This window comes from Leuresthes tenuis, unplaced genomic scaffold (assembly GCF_036924035.1).
Source record: "Leuresthes tenuis unplaced genomic scaffold, fLeuTen1.0.hap1 SCAF_7, whole genome shotgun sequence".
NCBI classification, from domain to species: Eukaryota; Metazoa; Chordata; class Actinopteri; order Atheriniformes; family Atherinopsidae; genus Leuresthes; species Leuresthes tenuis.
In genome coordinates this window covers 191,935-206,902 of record NW_027325361.1, presented here as the reverse complement: position 1 = coordinate 206,902, position 14,968 = coordinate 191,935, and the positions used below count along the sequence as shown (strand labels likewise).

Sequence of the window (14,968 nt, the reverse complement as noted above, 5' to 3'; positions counted from 1 at the left end):
GGTTAACAACAGATGGTGGAATCCTGGAGCGTCTCTGCAGCCCAGATGTTGAACTGCTGGCTGTGAGTTTCTGTCCATGTTGTCTGCCGGCAGCAGCTCGCGCTGGTTAAAAGTCTCCTCTCCTCTCTCCTCTCTCCTCTCTCCTCTCTCCTCTCTCCTCTCCTCTCCTCTCCTCTCCTCTCCTCTCCTCTCCTCTCCTCTCCTCTCCTCTCCTCTCCTCTCTCCTCTCTCCTCTCTCCTCTCTCCTCTCTCCTCTCTCCTCTCTCCTCTCTCCTCTCCTCTTCACCCGATGGGCGGGTCTGTTTCCTCTCTCGGATGTGGATCAGATGATTCTGGCTGCGGCGGACTGATCTGCGCTCAGACATGGAGTGAGTACACTTTATTTCTTCTCCTCTGTTTTCATCTTTTCCCTTCTTCTTCTGTGTGTTTTTCTGTGTGTTTTTAATGTAAACTCTGAGTTTCACGTGAACGCGCAGTGCGTGCTGCATCATGCGGCATCAGACCGCTGAGTCAGGACCCGAGCGGCGGGTCCATTGTATGAAAAAGGCTGTCAGAGAGCCCGTGGACCTGCTGGAACTGCAGGGCTGGGTGGGTCGGGCCGGTCCGGAACTGTCACTGCGGAGGAATCAAAGGGTTAAAGCGCGTGCAGCTACTGCAGAGACCGAACGCCGCGTGCGCTCTGCTTTTCTCATCGGAAGCGGCGGATCACTCAATCAGGTGCAGGAGCGATTCTGATCAGGTTTGGATCAGTTTATCATCAATATGTGCGCGTGCCAGGGTGGACATGCGCGGATGGATGACTTCCGGCGGTTTTCTCCACAGTAAAATCACAAAGTTGGTCAAAATAAGTCTTTGTGAGACTGTTTGTTTCCTGATCAGAACCGGGTCAGACAGACAGCACACCCACGTGACCCGCACACACCTGCAGGAGGTGCGGAGGAGGAGTCAGAGGAAGGTAACAGGTGTGATGAGCGGCCCATGAGCTGCTGCAGCCGGGTGGAGCCTCAGGGAGGAGGCACAAGGACACAGACGGGTCAGAACCAACCGTCCCCAAATGTTCTGTGGTCCCGTTTGGACACATTCTACACAATGGTGAAATGATTGATGAATTATTAAAAAAGAGGAATGAAACCATAAAGGAGGAAGGCGTGACAAAGAGGCTTTTATGAGGGAGCTTTTCCTCTCAGACGGACCAATAACCGATCAATAAATTACAGGATCAAAGCATCACAGAGGCAGAACTGCTGTGTCATGGCGCAGCACGCAGGTCTCTCATGCTGCTGACGTCAGAGCTGATGGGAGTGACATCACTTCCTGTTGGTGTGACCTAATCTGATGGGAATGACATCACTTCCTGTTGGCGTGACCTCATCTGATGGGAATGACATCACTTCCTGTTGGCGTGACCTCTTCCGATGGGAATGACATCACTTCCTGTTGGCGTGACCTCGTCCGATGGGAATGACATCACTTCCTGTTGGCGTGACCTCTTCCGATGGGAATGACATCACTTCCTGTTGGCGTGACCTCGTCCGATGGGAATGACATCACTTCCTGTTGGCGTGACCTCGTCCGATGGGAATGACATCACTTCCTGTTGGCGTGATCTCGTCCGATGGGAATGACATCACTTCCTGTTGGCGTGACCTCATCTGATGGGAATGACATCACTTCCTGTTGGCGTGATCTCATCCGATGGGAATGACATCACTTCCTGTTGGCGTGACCTCGTCCGATGGGAATGACATCACTTCCTGTTGGCGTGACCTCGTCCGATGGGAATGACATCACTTCCTGTTGGCGTGATCTCGTCCGATGGGAATGACATCACTTCCTGTTGGCGTGACCTCATCTGATGGGAATGACATCACTTCCTGTTGGCGTGACCTCGTCCGATGGGAATGACATCACTTCCTGTTGGCGTGACCTCTTCCGATGGGAATGACATCACTTCCTGTTGGCGTGACCTCTTCCGATGGGAATGACATCACTTCCTGTTGGCGTGACCTCTTCCGATGGGAATGACATCACTTCCTGTTGGCGTGACCTCGTCCGATGGGAATGACATCACTTCCTGTTGGCGTGACCTCGTCCGATGGGAATGACATCACTTCCTGTTGGCGTGATCTCGTCCGATGGGAATGACATCACTTCCTGTTGGCGTGACCTCATCTGATGGGAATGACATCACTTCCTGTTGGCGTGATCTCATCCGATGGGAATGACATCACTTCCTGTTGGCGTGACCTCGTCCGATGGGAATGACATCACTTCCTGTTGGCGTGACCTCGTCCGATGGGAATGACATCACTTCCTGTTGGCGTGACCTCATCCGATGGGAATGACATCACTTCCTGTTGGCGTGATCTCGTCCGATGGGAATGACATCACTTCCTGTTGGCGTGACCTCATCTGATGGGAATGACATCACTTCCTGTTGGCGTGATCTCATCTGATGGGAATGACATCACTTCCTGTTGGCGTGACCTCATCTGATGGGAATGACATCACTTCCTGTTGGCGTGACCTCATCTGATGGAATGACATCACTTCCTGTTGGCGTGACCTCATCTGATGGGAATGACATCACTTCCTGTTGGCGTGACCTATTCTATAAAACAGATTTCCAAAATGGTTTCATGATGTTTCTGTCAATGTTCAGTCTTTTATTTCAGAATAAATATCCTCCATCACCTTAAACTGAGACCTCAGTTCTTCAGGAGAAAATCTCAGAGACTTTAGAAGGAAGATTGAACCAGACGCAGGTGATATTTTCTTCTGCCACCGTCTCATTAACATCTTTAAAGTTAAAATAGGTTTAACTGCAGCTCCGTCATCATTAAACTGACGTTTCAAACCATCACATCACCTGGTTCAGCTTTGGTGAAGCGATCTGTGTTTCTGGGATCTGTAGTTTTTCTCTGTTTCTGTAGTTTTTCTCTGTTTCTGTAGTTTTTCTCTGTTTCTGGAGTTTTTCTCTGTTTCTGTAGTTTTTCTCTGTTTCTGTAGTTTTTCTCTGTTTCTGGAGTTTTTCTCTGTTTTTGTAGTTTTTTCTCTGTTTCTGTAGTTTTTCTCTGTTTCTGTAGTTTTTCTCTGTTTCTGGAGTTTTTCTCTGTTTCTGTAGTTTTTCTCTGTTTCTGTAGTTTTTCTCTGTAGTTTTTCTCTGTTTCTGTAGTTTTTCTCTGTTTCTGTAGTTTTTCTCTGTTTCTGTAGTTTTTCTCTGTAGTTTTTCTCTGTTTCTGTAGTTTTTCTCTGTTTCTGTAGTTTTTCTCTGTTTCTGTAGTTTTTCTCTGTAGTTTTTCTCTGTTTCTGGAGTTTTTCTCTGTTTCTGTAGTTTTTCTCTGTTGTCTGTAGTTTCTGTAGTTTTTCTCTGTAGTTTTTCTCAGTTGTCTGTTTCCTGTTTCTGCGGGTCAGACTCTGAACGATCTCCAGCAGGTCTGGTTCTGTGTGTTGGACCACGCTGGCGCTGCCTTTGTTGTCAGGTTTCTGGACGTCCTCTCAGAGTCTTTGTGGTGGGGTCCGGTCTCCGTGGAGATGGCAGGACTTTGTTCAGGATCTTTGGGTCCAGACAAAAGCAGAGTTTCAGAGTTTCAGTGTTGGACAGCAGCACCGACCTCAGAGCTGTCAGACTCATTAACACGTTTAACACGTTTAAAACACGTGTTTTAAACATCTTTAATAATGTTTCAAACACACATCACGTGAGCTCTGAGCTGCTGGTCTCACAGTCTGGATCAGAACCACAGACTGAGGTCAGCTGGTCCTGCTTCCTCCTCTTCTTTTTGGTGGATTTTAACAGAAATATATCTGAGTTCGTGTGGAGCGTCCTGACGGATCCATTATTGATCATCAGTGAGTCGCAGTGAGCAGCTGATGACCCAGAGATCTGATCCAGAACAAAGCTCCGGTTTGATGTGTTCATCATGGGAATCAGAGGCTTCAGTTGTTAGAGCCAAAGGTCCAGAAGGCCCGGCCTCTGTCTCTCAGAACCCGGTTTAACTCTGACTCTGTGTCTGTTTCAGGGTGCTTCATCAGGACCGACTGCAGCTCATCACGGTGAGTTTACCTTCAGTCAGTGAACGCACCACCAACACATGTTTAGCCTGTGTGTGTGAGCCCTGCCAGCAGCCTGCAGACCCCCCCCCCCTTAAACAACTGATCTGAGGTCTCATTGATCCGTGTTAACGGCAGGAAGCACTCAGACACTGCTGCATTCAAACCGGCCCAGCTTTATTTACACAAAGCCAGCGGACAGGGAGCAGTCTCAGAGGAGAAACCTCAGAGGTTCCATGAAACAGACCTTTTAAGATGAATAAAGGAATAAAACATGCTTCTGTTTGAATGTTGAGATTAATCTGAGCCTCAGTGAGCTCTGAAGAGGACGAAGGAGTCAGATTACTGAAAGTGTCGCTCAGTGTTGCCTCATGGATGTGCTTTATCCAATCAGTCAGTCAGACTTTATCCCTGCTGAGGCCACCGGATAAAGCTTTAAAACCAGGTGAAACATTTCCTTTTATGAATAAAACACAATGAATAATTAGAACAAGAGAAAAGCTCCATCAAGAGCCGTTTGTGGTTAGAACCGTGCAGCTGAGTCCAGGAGCAGTTTAACTCATCAGCATAAGGGGGGGGGGGTTAGGGACTGAGGACGGGTTCTGATCCAGACCGGATCTGTGCTCAAACCCAGGCTCAGCCTGGGTTCTGGGCTGTTGTTGTGGACGGATCCAAGTTAATTATCTTCTTCAGGAGTTTCCTCGCAGCATCTGAAGAGAATAGCTCACCTCTTGCTCTCTTTCTGTTTGTGAGCTGATCACATTATTGATCCGGGACCCTCTCACCAGGGAAATGTGAGAGAGTGCAGGGGGGGGGCCCAGATATGACTCTGTTTCCCATCATGCCTCAGGAGAAGAAGAAGTGGCAGACAGAGATCGAAAACAAGAGGCGTCAGCTGGAGGATGATCGGAGAGCTCTGCAGCACCTGAAGGTGAGACCCCCCCCCCCCCCCCCCTTATTTAAAGAGTTACAGAAGAAGAAATAACTGCAGAGGTGTGTGTGTGGGGGGGGGGGGGATAAATAATGACTGCAGTTAAAAACAAACTAAAGAAGAAACAAAAGCAGAATATCTGGATGAGGGTTTAATGAAATCAGTGGATATGATGTTAAGAAGAAGAAAAGCATTCAGAATAATTTTAATGATCAGCTGACAGTCCGGTTAAAGCAGGATAAAGTTTGTGTGATCGTTTGTTTATTTATTTTCTGTCTTATTTTGTTTTATTTTGTTTTTGTTTTATTTTGTTGTTTTTGTTTTATTTTGTTTTATTTTGTTTATTTATTTTCTGTCTTATTTTGTGTTTTATTTTGTTTTTGTTTTATTTTGTTGTTTTTGTGTTTTATTTTGTTTATTTATTTTTTGTTTTTGTTTTATTTTGATCTCAGTCTTGTTCTGCCGCAGTTCTGTTCTTGTGTTTATCTTTCAATTCTGATCTCAGTTTCATTTCTAGTTTTAGCATCTGTTAGCTTCCCAGCTAACATCCAGCTGTGCTAACATCTGTTAGCTTCTCTCCTCCTGTCTCTGCCTTCATGAACTGTGTTTTAATGCAGCTGAAATCCTACCAAAGCCTCTTATTTCCTGTTTTATTGTCTGTTATCAGGCAGCTCAGAGACTCAGAATAACAGCAGTTAACCTGAACCAGCAGCCTCTGATGCTACAGATGCAACACGTCTGATAAAATGAGCTGTTTTTACTCTGGCTGGACTCAGAATATTAGTTCACATTAATCCATCCTGCCTCCATAAATCAAACGTTGTGCAGCAGCAATAACTGTCCGTGTGAAACAGGGCAACTACTGAGCAGAACATGTTGTTGGGAGTTAAACGAAGCATTGAAGCATGTAATATAAATCTAAAATAGATATAAATATACTTTATATTGTGATCGAGGTACTGGAGGCGTCATCATCTTTGTGTTTTCATGTTTCTGCTGCAGCTGCTTTTTCTCATGTTTACGACAACAATACAAAGACAGTTTCAGCATCGAGTAACTGTTCTTAGTTAATGTTTTTAATCTTTGCTTATAGAATATCTACAAATAAGAAAAATGATCCGAGGCATTTTCAGACATTTTTCATTTTCTCCAAAATGCAAAGCTGCGAAGAGCATCACGTTAATGTTCTCCTCATCAACCTGAATGTGGTTCCGCTGTGTTTCCTGTGTTCAGTCCAAGGCTCTGAGGGAGCGCTGGCTGCTGGATGGACCCCCCGCTGCCGGGCCCGAACAGGACGAAGTCAAGAGGCAACTAGAGCAGGACGAGGCGAAGGCCCGCAGCCTGGAGGAGACCATCTGCAGGTCTGATTCAGTTCACTTCAGTTTATTTATGAAGCGCCAAATCACAACATACGTCTGTCACGGTTTGGGGTGGGGGTGGAGGAACAGGACCCAAATGCAGACAGACAGAACCAGAGATGAACCCAAAGGGTTTATTGTAGAAAGATGAAAATCACAAAAAACTAAAGAACTAGAAAACGCCCGAGAGAACTAACAAAACTAAACTATGCAAAAACTCGGAAGGAAAACCTGGAAACACGGAAAAAACATGAGACTCAAAAAACTGACATGGTGTAGACTGCGGGGGGGGGGGACAGTAAACAGGAAATGACAAGAAAACTCACAGGAAACTAAACAGACTAGAAAACCAGTATTCAGAACTAAACCAGAAAAATACAAAAACAACAGTCATCTTAAGCCACTTCAATAATTCTGTCCAATTCATTGTAATCATCAGCCAATCAAATCCAATGAATTAAATTCAAAATGAGTCCAAATCATACAGAAAGAACCAATTAAAAAGATTATGTCTAAGGAAACCAACAAACTGCACCGAAACTTCTCTTCAGTCCAATCCTGAGCGTTTACGAGGCGTTTAACAGGAAGAAACCTCCATCAGAACCAGAACCAGGAAGGGTCCATCTGTATCGACCAGATCTCATAATCTGCTTTACTGTGAAGGTTTACTGTCCACACCAAGACCGATCAGCAGAATGAGACGGTGGCATCCACATCTCTGACCTCAGTAAAGCATTCAAACTGATGCTGAATCACATTACATTACTAACCCTAACCCTCCAAACTGATGCTGAATCACATTACATTACTAACCCTAATCCTTCAAACTGATGCTGAATCACATTACATTACTAAACCTAACCCTTACTAACCCTTCAAACTGATGCTGAATCGCATTACATTACTAAACCTAACCCTTACTAACCCTTCAAACTGATGCTGAATCACATTACATTACTAAACCTAACCCTTACTAACCCTTCAAACTGATGCTGAATCGCATTACATTACTAAACCTAACCCTTACTAACCCTTCAAACTGATGCTGAATCACATTACATTACTAAACCTAACCCTTACTAACCCTTCAAACTGATGCTGAATCGCATTACATTACTAACCCTAACCCTTCAAACTGATGCTGAATCGCATTACATTACTAACCCTAACCCTCCAAACTGATGCTGAATCGCATTACATTACTAACCCTAACCCTCCAAACTGATGCTGAATCGCATTACATTACTAAACCTAACCCTTACTAACCCTTCAAACTGATGCTGAATCACATTACATTACTAAACCTAACCCTTACTAACCCTTCAAACTGATGCTGAATCGCATTACATTACTAACCCTAACCCTTCAAACTGATGCTGAATCGCATTACATTACTAACCCTAACCCTCCAAACTGATGCTGAATCGCATTACATTACTAACCCTAACCCTCCAAACTGATGCTGAATCGCATTACATTACTAACCCTAATCCTTCAAACTGATGCTGAATCACATTACATTACTAAACCTAACCCTTACTAACCCTTCAAACTGATGCTGAATCACATTACATTACTAACCCTAATCCTTCAAACTGATGCTGAATCACATTACATTACTAAACCTAACCCTTACTAACCCTTCAAACTAATGCTGAATCGCATTACATTACTAACCCTAACCCTCCAAACTGATGCTGAATCGCATTACATTACTAACCCTAACCCTCCAAACTGATGCTGAATCGCATTACATTACTAACCCTAACCCTCCAAACTGATGCTGAATCGCATTACATTACTAACCCTAACCCTCCAAACTGATGCTGAATCGCATTACATTACTAACCCTAACCCTCCAAACTGATGCTGAATCGCATTACATTACTAACCCTAATCCTTCAAACTGATGCTGAATCACATTACATTACTAAACCTAACCCTTACTAACCCTTCAAACTGATGCTGAATCACATTACATTACTAACCCTAATCCTTCAAACTGATGCTGAATCACATTACATTACTAAACCTAACCCTTACTAACCCTTCAAACTGATGCTAAATCGCATTACATTACTAACCCTAACCCTTCAAACTAATGCTGAATCACATTACATTACTAACCCTAACCCTCCAAACTGATGCTGAATCGCATTACATTACTAACCCTAACCCTTACTAACCCTTCAAACTGATGCTAAATCGCATTACATTACTAACCCTAACCCTTCAAACTAATGCTGAATCACATTACATTACTAATCCTAACCCTTCAAACTAATGCTGAATCGCATTACATTACTAAACCTAACCCTCAAAACTGATGCTGAATCACATTACATTACTAACCCTAACCCTACAAACTGATGCTGAATCACATTACATTACTAACCCTAACCCTTCAAACTGATGCTGAATCACATTACATTACTAACCCTAATCCTTAACCCTTCAAACTGATACTGAATCACATTACATTACTAACCCTAACCCTTCAAACTGATGCTGAATCGCATTACATTACTAACCCTAACCCTACAAACTGATGCTGAATCACATTACATTACTAACCCTAACCCTTCAAACTGATGCTGAATCGCATTACATTACTAACCCTAACCCTCCAAACTGATGCTGAATCGCATTACATTACTAACCCTAACCCTCCAAACTGATGCTGAATCTCATTACATTACTAACCCTAACCCTTCAAACTGATGCTGAATCTCATTACATTACTAACCCTAACCCTTAACCGTTCAAACTGATGCTGAATCTCATTACATTACTAACCCTAACCCTTAACCCTTCAAACTGATGCTGAATCTCATTACATTACTAACCCTAACCCTCCAAACTGATGCTGAATCTCATTACATTACTAACCCTAACCCTTAACCCTTCAAACTGATGCTGAATCTCATTACATTACTAACCCTTAACCCTTCAAACTGATGCTGAATCTCATTACATTACTAACCCTAACCCTCCAAACTGATGCTGAATCTCATTACATTACTAACCCTAACCCTAACCCTCCAAACTGATGCTGAATCTCATTACATTACTAAACCTAACCCCTAACCCTAAAGGCAGAGCAGTTCTCAGAGCAGAGGGTAGATTCTCCAAACTCCCCCCTCAGCAGGTCATGTTTGGACTTGGGGAACACCTGGAACGCTTTGTATGTCCTGTTTACACGATGTTGTCCCTCGGCGGCGTGGACACGCTGTCCGTTATTGGAACGCTTTGTGCGTCCTGTTTACACGATGTTGACCCTCAGCGGCGTGGACACGCTGTCCGTTATTGGAACGCTTTGTGCGTCCTGTTTACACGATGTTGTCCCTCAGCGGCGTGGACACGCTGTCCGTTATTCCTCCGGCTGTCGGTGTGGGCGGTCCTTCAGAGCCGAGCAGCGTTTCTTCATGACAGGTTGTCAGCAGCACCAGTGGAACATATGTTTGTTTAAGCTGTGTTGTTTGTGTTTCTGTTGGTTGATTAATTGGCTGATTAATCGATTGGTTGATTTATTGGCTGATTAATTGATTGGTTGATTTATTGGCTGATTGATCGATTGGTTAATTTATTGGCTGATTGATCGATTGGTTGATTAATTGGCTGATTAATTGATTGGTTGATTTATTGGCTGATTGATCGATTGGTTGATTTATTGGCTGATTAATCGATTGCTGCAGGTTGGAGCAGGAACTGCTCAGTCTGGAAACTGGAGCTGTGTGTCAGACCGTAACACACACTGCTGTGAGTACACACTTTATTTTGGCGGTGGGGGCAGGTGTTTCCTGTTGATCTGAAGAGGCTTTTACTGTGACAGTGAGCTTCCTCTTTTGTGTTTGTGCCTTCAGGTGACGTCAGGATCAGTCGCAGGTAAACAACTTCTTCTATGTCTGTTGTTCTTTAGATGTTTCTGTGTCTCACTTGTGTCTCTGATCAGATGTTGAGGTCAAAGGTCACAGCGGCCATCAGCTGGGCGGAGTGATTCCATCTGATCAGGTGGTCCAAGGTGAGCTTCAGCTCTGTGCTGCACCTGTAATTAAGAACAGCCACACACAGCATCAGTGTAAGAAGATTACTCAGTGAGATCTGTTAAAGTATTCAGATTACATTAGTCTTCTGTAGTTGATTACAGACCGTATAGCTGTTCAAATCAAAATAAAGGAACTGGATTACAGTAAAATGATGTCACACTCAATCTGCCCCATTTTTACCCACAAACCCCTGCAGAGATCAAAGTTTGCAAAAGTCCTCGAGTCGCCAAATCAAAAGAAGTGACGGATGAGATGAAGAGAGGCGAGTGTTTTTTATTACTCATTTACTACATGTTTATTACAGGTTAACTACACAATTACTGTTTATTTACTGTTTATTTATTTTACTTTGATTTACTAAAGTTTATTACACATTTACTAAATGTTTACTTCAGGCTAACTACAGTTTTACTGTATATTTACCAGTTTATTGTACATTTACTACATTTTCTAAACTTTTACAAGTTTTTGGTATATTTATTACACATTTATTGCACATTTATTACACATTTACTACACATTACTACACATTTATTACACATTTATTACACATTTATTACACATTTACTACACATTTATTACACATTTACTACACATTACTACACATTTATTGCACATTTATTACACATTTATTGCACATTTATTACACATTTACTACACATTTACTACTCATTACTACACATTTATTACACATTTATTACACATTTATTGCACATTTATTACACAGTTACTACACATTTACTACACATTTACTACTCATTACTACAGTTTCTCTACAGATTTCCTGAATGTTTTCTACATGCTCACAGGTTTACGCCAGGTTCCTTTTGTAAATGTGCCACATAACTACAACGTGTAATTCAGGTTCATTGGAGTAGTTGCAAACAATTTTGTCGAGTTTGTATCAGAATGTGTCGACTGGTTTGAACAGAAAGCCCGCAGGTGATGTTCAGCTGATCAGAGGTCAGAAGAGGAAAGGTGATCTGAGGCCAGCTGTCTGTCTCTAACAGCTTGCTATCTGTCCTGTTAGTGTCCTGCTGAAACCATCAGTGTGTTGAACCATCAGCAGCACTGACTGTGAGTCTTTGTGTGTCCCTCTAACCCCTCCCCCTGCAGCCATGTACTCGGTCGAGATTAAAGTGGAGCGGGACAGAGTGACGGGGGAAACCAAGGTTCTGTCCACTAACACCACTCTTCCTGTTGACCTCTCCCACCAAGGTGTCAAAGTGTATGAGGACGAGCAGAAAGGTGACGTCAGCCAGTAAATTCAGACACCAGATAAACACAGAGCCGGCTTTACGAGAAGTGACCCAAAGTCTTTCATTCAGCTGCGCTGAGGTGGCGAAGTAGTTTCTGGGATTAGAGGCTTTGTGTTCGTTCGATTTTCTGGCCAACTCTGTGTCCTTCTCCTAAAGTAAAAGCTGCCTCAGCTTTGCTGATTCATGCTCTCCGTCAGTCACAGACACGCAGCTCAGCTGCAGGTCACATGACCATCAGGTGACATCATCAGCCTGAAGGAGGACACCTCCAGCTGAGGGGAACTGACACGGTGACATCACTCGCAGTCTGTTTTGATTGGTTCCTCAGCTGGAGGTGAGCCAGGTGTCCCGTTCTGATGCTTTTCTCTTCCTGTCTCCCAGTGGTCCACGAGATGAACGGCGAAGATGGTGTCCACCTGCTCAGCGTCTCCGAGGTCGAAGAGCTCATTCACAAAGCTGACGAAGCGTCGATGGTGTCGCCTGCGGTCACCACGGCGACCTCCCTCCCCACAGTGGAGGTCCAGGACGAGGCGGGCCCAGAGTCGGCGCCACAGCTCACAGCAGAGATCACTGGGCTGGAAGCCAAAGTCTGTGGCGAGCCGAGCGTGGAGGAGGCCAGCGCCGAGAACCCGGTCACCATGGTGTTCATGGGGTACCAGAGCGTGGAGGATGAGGATGAGACCAAGAAGGTTCTGGGGCTGCAGGGGACAGTGAAGGCGGAGCTGGTGCTCATCGATGACCCCGAAGGGAAGATAGACCCACCTCCTGCTGCCCCTGCTGCAGCACCCAGCTCCTCTGCCCCGCCCACCTCCTCCGCCCCGCCCACCTCCTCTGCCCCGCCCACCTCCTCCGCCCCGCCCAGCTCCTCCGCCCCGCCCACCTCCTCTGCCCCACCCACCTCCTCTGCCCCGCCCACCTCCTCTGCCCCGCCCACCTCCTCCGCCCCACCCACCTCCGCCAAACCTCCAGAGAGAATGACGACAAGCAACGGGGAGACGGCGGGGGAGACGGCGGGGGAGGCGGCGGCGGGAGGCGCGGTCGTAGAGGTGAAGAAGGAGAAGCAGCCGTGTAAGTGCTGCAGCATCATGTGACCCGACCGAGTGTAACACACCGATTAAAAGATCGAGACTCTAACTCCACCCACTGCCCGCCGCCACGCTTCTAACATGACGCCATCTCCGGTTTCCTTATCGTCAGCAGTTTTATAAAAGCTTTTTTTACTTTTTCTATTCTCCTTTTTACTTTTGTACCCTTCCTGTTTCAGGTGCGACGCCTTCTGATTAGCATGAGCTTTACCCCCCACTTGTTGTGTCTGAGCTCCTAACCTCCACAGGTGTATTTATCTGTACTGCAGCAGAGGAAATAAAGGTGAGCTGACAGATGGTCGACTCGGTGATACACGACCAGCTGAGTTGGTGTTTGTGTGACATTCAGTCCAGAGAACTGTGAACCGCTGTAGCACAGAACCTCTCACCTCAGGTTCCAGCCAGATAAAACTTTCTGACCTCCATTTTAGATTCAGGACCCGAGTGTCGAATAAAACAGGTTGAAACGAGGCGATTGATACTCGGACATCAGAGACTGTGGTGGAAACCCAACTTAGAACTGGCTCCAGCACCAGTCCTGAATCAGAACTGGAACCACTTTGGTTTAAAAAGGTTTGTAGTGACTGCAGCATGTTTCACATTCAGTACTTAGCAATAATAAGTGTAACTTTAAGTGGTTGGATGAGGTTTTGTGTTTGGTTTCTTCAACCATTTTGAATGCGTTTTTACCGGTTCTGAATAAACTGTAAAGCGTTCTGTGGAAAATGCACCTGGTTGGTCTTTCCCCACAGATTTCTGATCATATCAAGCTGCAGACCTGCCTACGTTAGAACCAGCAGGACCGAAAGTCACCCTGAAGCTCATGAACGTCAGCTGCCTAACAGGCAGAAACATTTCCTTTCATTTTTATGAAAACTGAAAGTAGTTTGTCAGGATCTGTTCAAACAGCTCAGCTGGTTTCCATCATGTGATGATGATTTAAATCAATCAATCTGATCTGATCACAGCTGGAAACTGCATAAAGTTTCCCATTAAAACCCACAAATAATCCTGATCCAGATCAACATATCTTGCAAATTCCCACACATAACCCAAGGCAGACCACGCCCTCCTTATCAGGCGTGAACACGATTCAAAGAGTGTTCTGGGAGCTTTTTGCTGGATGAAGGAATATCGACGGCAACTTTCAACAACATGAATCCAACCTGCTGGTTCTGGTCAAAGTAAAACTGCTCCAGTTCAGGATTTAAATTCTTACTCAGTGAAAGTACAAATTTATCACCATTAAACCACCAGTTATGTGTTTAACTGCTGCTTTATTGTGTGAAAACGGTGATGAGGGGAACTGAGATTTCTTCTTTTTCAATGTTTTTTATACATACATCTTTGGGTTTAATTTGTTTTAAACTACCAGAGTAAACTGCCCCCCCGCGACCCGCCCGACTGATAAAGCGGGAACAGAAGGTGGAGCCATGAATGGATGTATAACTACTATACTATATATATATATATATAGCTACTATATGGCTCTGCTGACCCATAAATGATCTTGGGTCTTGAGGTAGAGGAAAAGCTTCCCAATAGGCTGAAGGCTTTGCACCATGTGAGGCTGCCTGGGTTAGGCTGGGGGTGTTCCCCACCTACAGGGAGTCCAATACTCAGCCTCCTGGTTGGATGGATGCTGTCTGAACTTCACACCTTTGGGCCCCCCCCCATACAGGCTCTCCAGTCCCTGTATAACAGTCAGAGCTGGTTTACAGTCTGGGAACCTCAGGGTTCAGCTCTGATGTGGTTCTGTTGGCTTCTTCAAGCCATGACTTCAGTTCCCAGCTGAGTGTGAAGCAGCTCCTCCAGATCTGAGGCCCTGGTTCTGAACCTGAGTCTCTGCCTCAGCTGGAGCAGTTTCAGCATCTCTGGACCTGGTTCTGATCCTCCGGGTCGGGCTGAGTCTCTGCCTCAGCTGGAGCAGTTTCAGCATCTCTGGTTCTGGTTCTGAACCTCCGGGTCGGGCTGAGTCTCTGCCTCAGCTGGAGGTTATATAAGTAGGGTTAAGGTTAGGGTCTTTCAGGGAGTGATGATGTCTTAAAGAACTTTATGTTCATTATGGATTCTCTGCTGGATAAATGAGTAAAAAAGACGGGATGTGTTCAGATGCAGCATTTAGGTTTAGGTTGTGTGTGTGTGTGTGTGTGTGTGTGTGTGTGTGTGTGTGTGTGTGTGTGTGTCTCTGTGTGTGTGTGTGTCTCTGTGTGTGTGTGTGTGTGTGTGTCTCTGT

The 14,968-nt window shown here is 45.0% G+C and overlaps 1 protein-coding gene across 1 annotated transcript; it reads left to right on the top strand.

Annotated features, from left to right (window-relative positions):
• The first annotated feature begins 263 nt into the window (after positions 1–263).
• Positions 264–13,294, top strand: palm1a (paralemmin 1a). Its single transcript, XM_072388810.1, has 10 exons — positions 264–368; positions 4,023–4,056; positions 4,904–4,984; positions 6,218–6,345; positions 10,038–10,101; positions 10,206–10,227; positions 10,295–10,363; positions 10,585–10,650; positions 11,505–11,636; positions 12,029–13,294. The coding sequence occupies exons 1-10, from the start codon at positions 364–366 to the stop codon at positions 12,736–12,738; spliced, it is 1,311 nt and encodes a 436-aa protein (XP_072244911.1). The 5' UTR covers positions 264–363; the 3' UTR covers positions 12,739–13,294.
• The last annotated feature ends 1,674 nt before the right edge of the window (positions 13,295–14,968 follow it).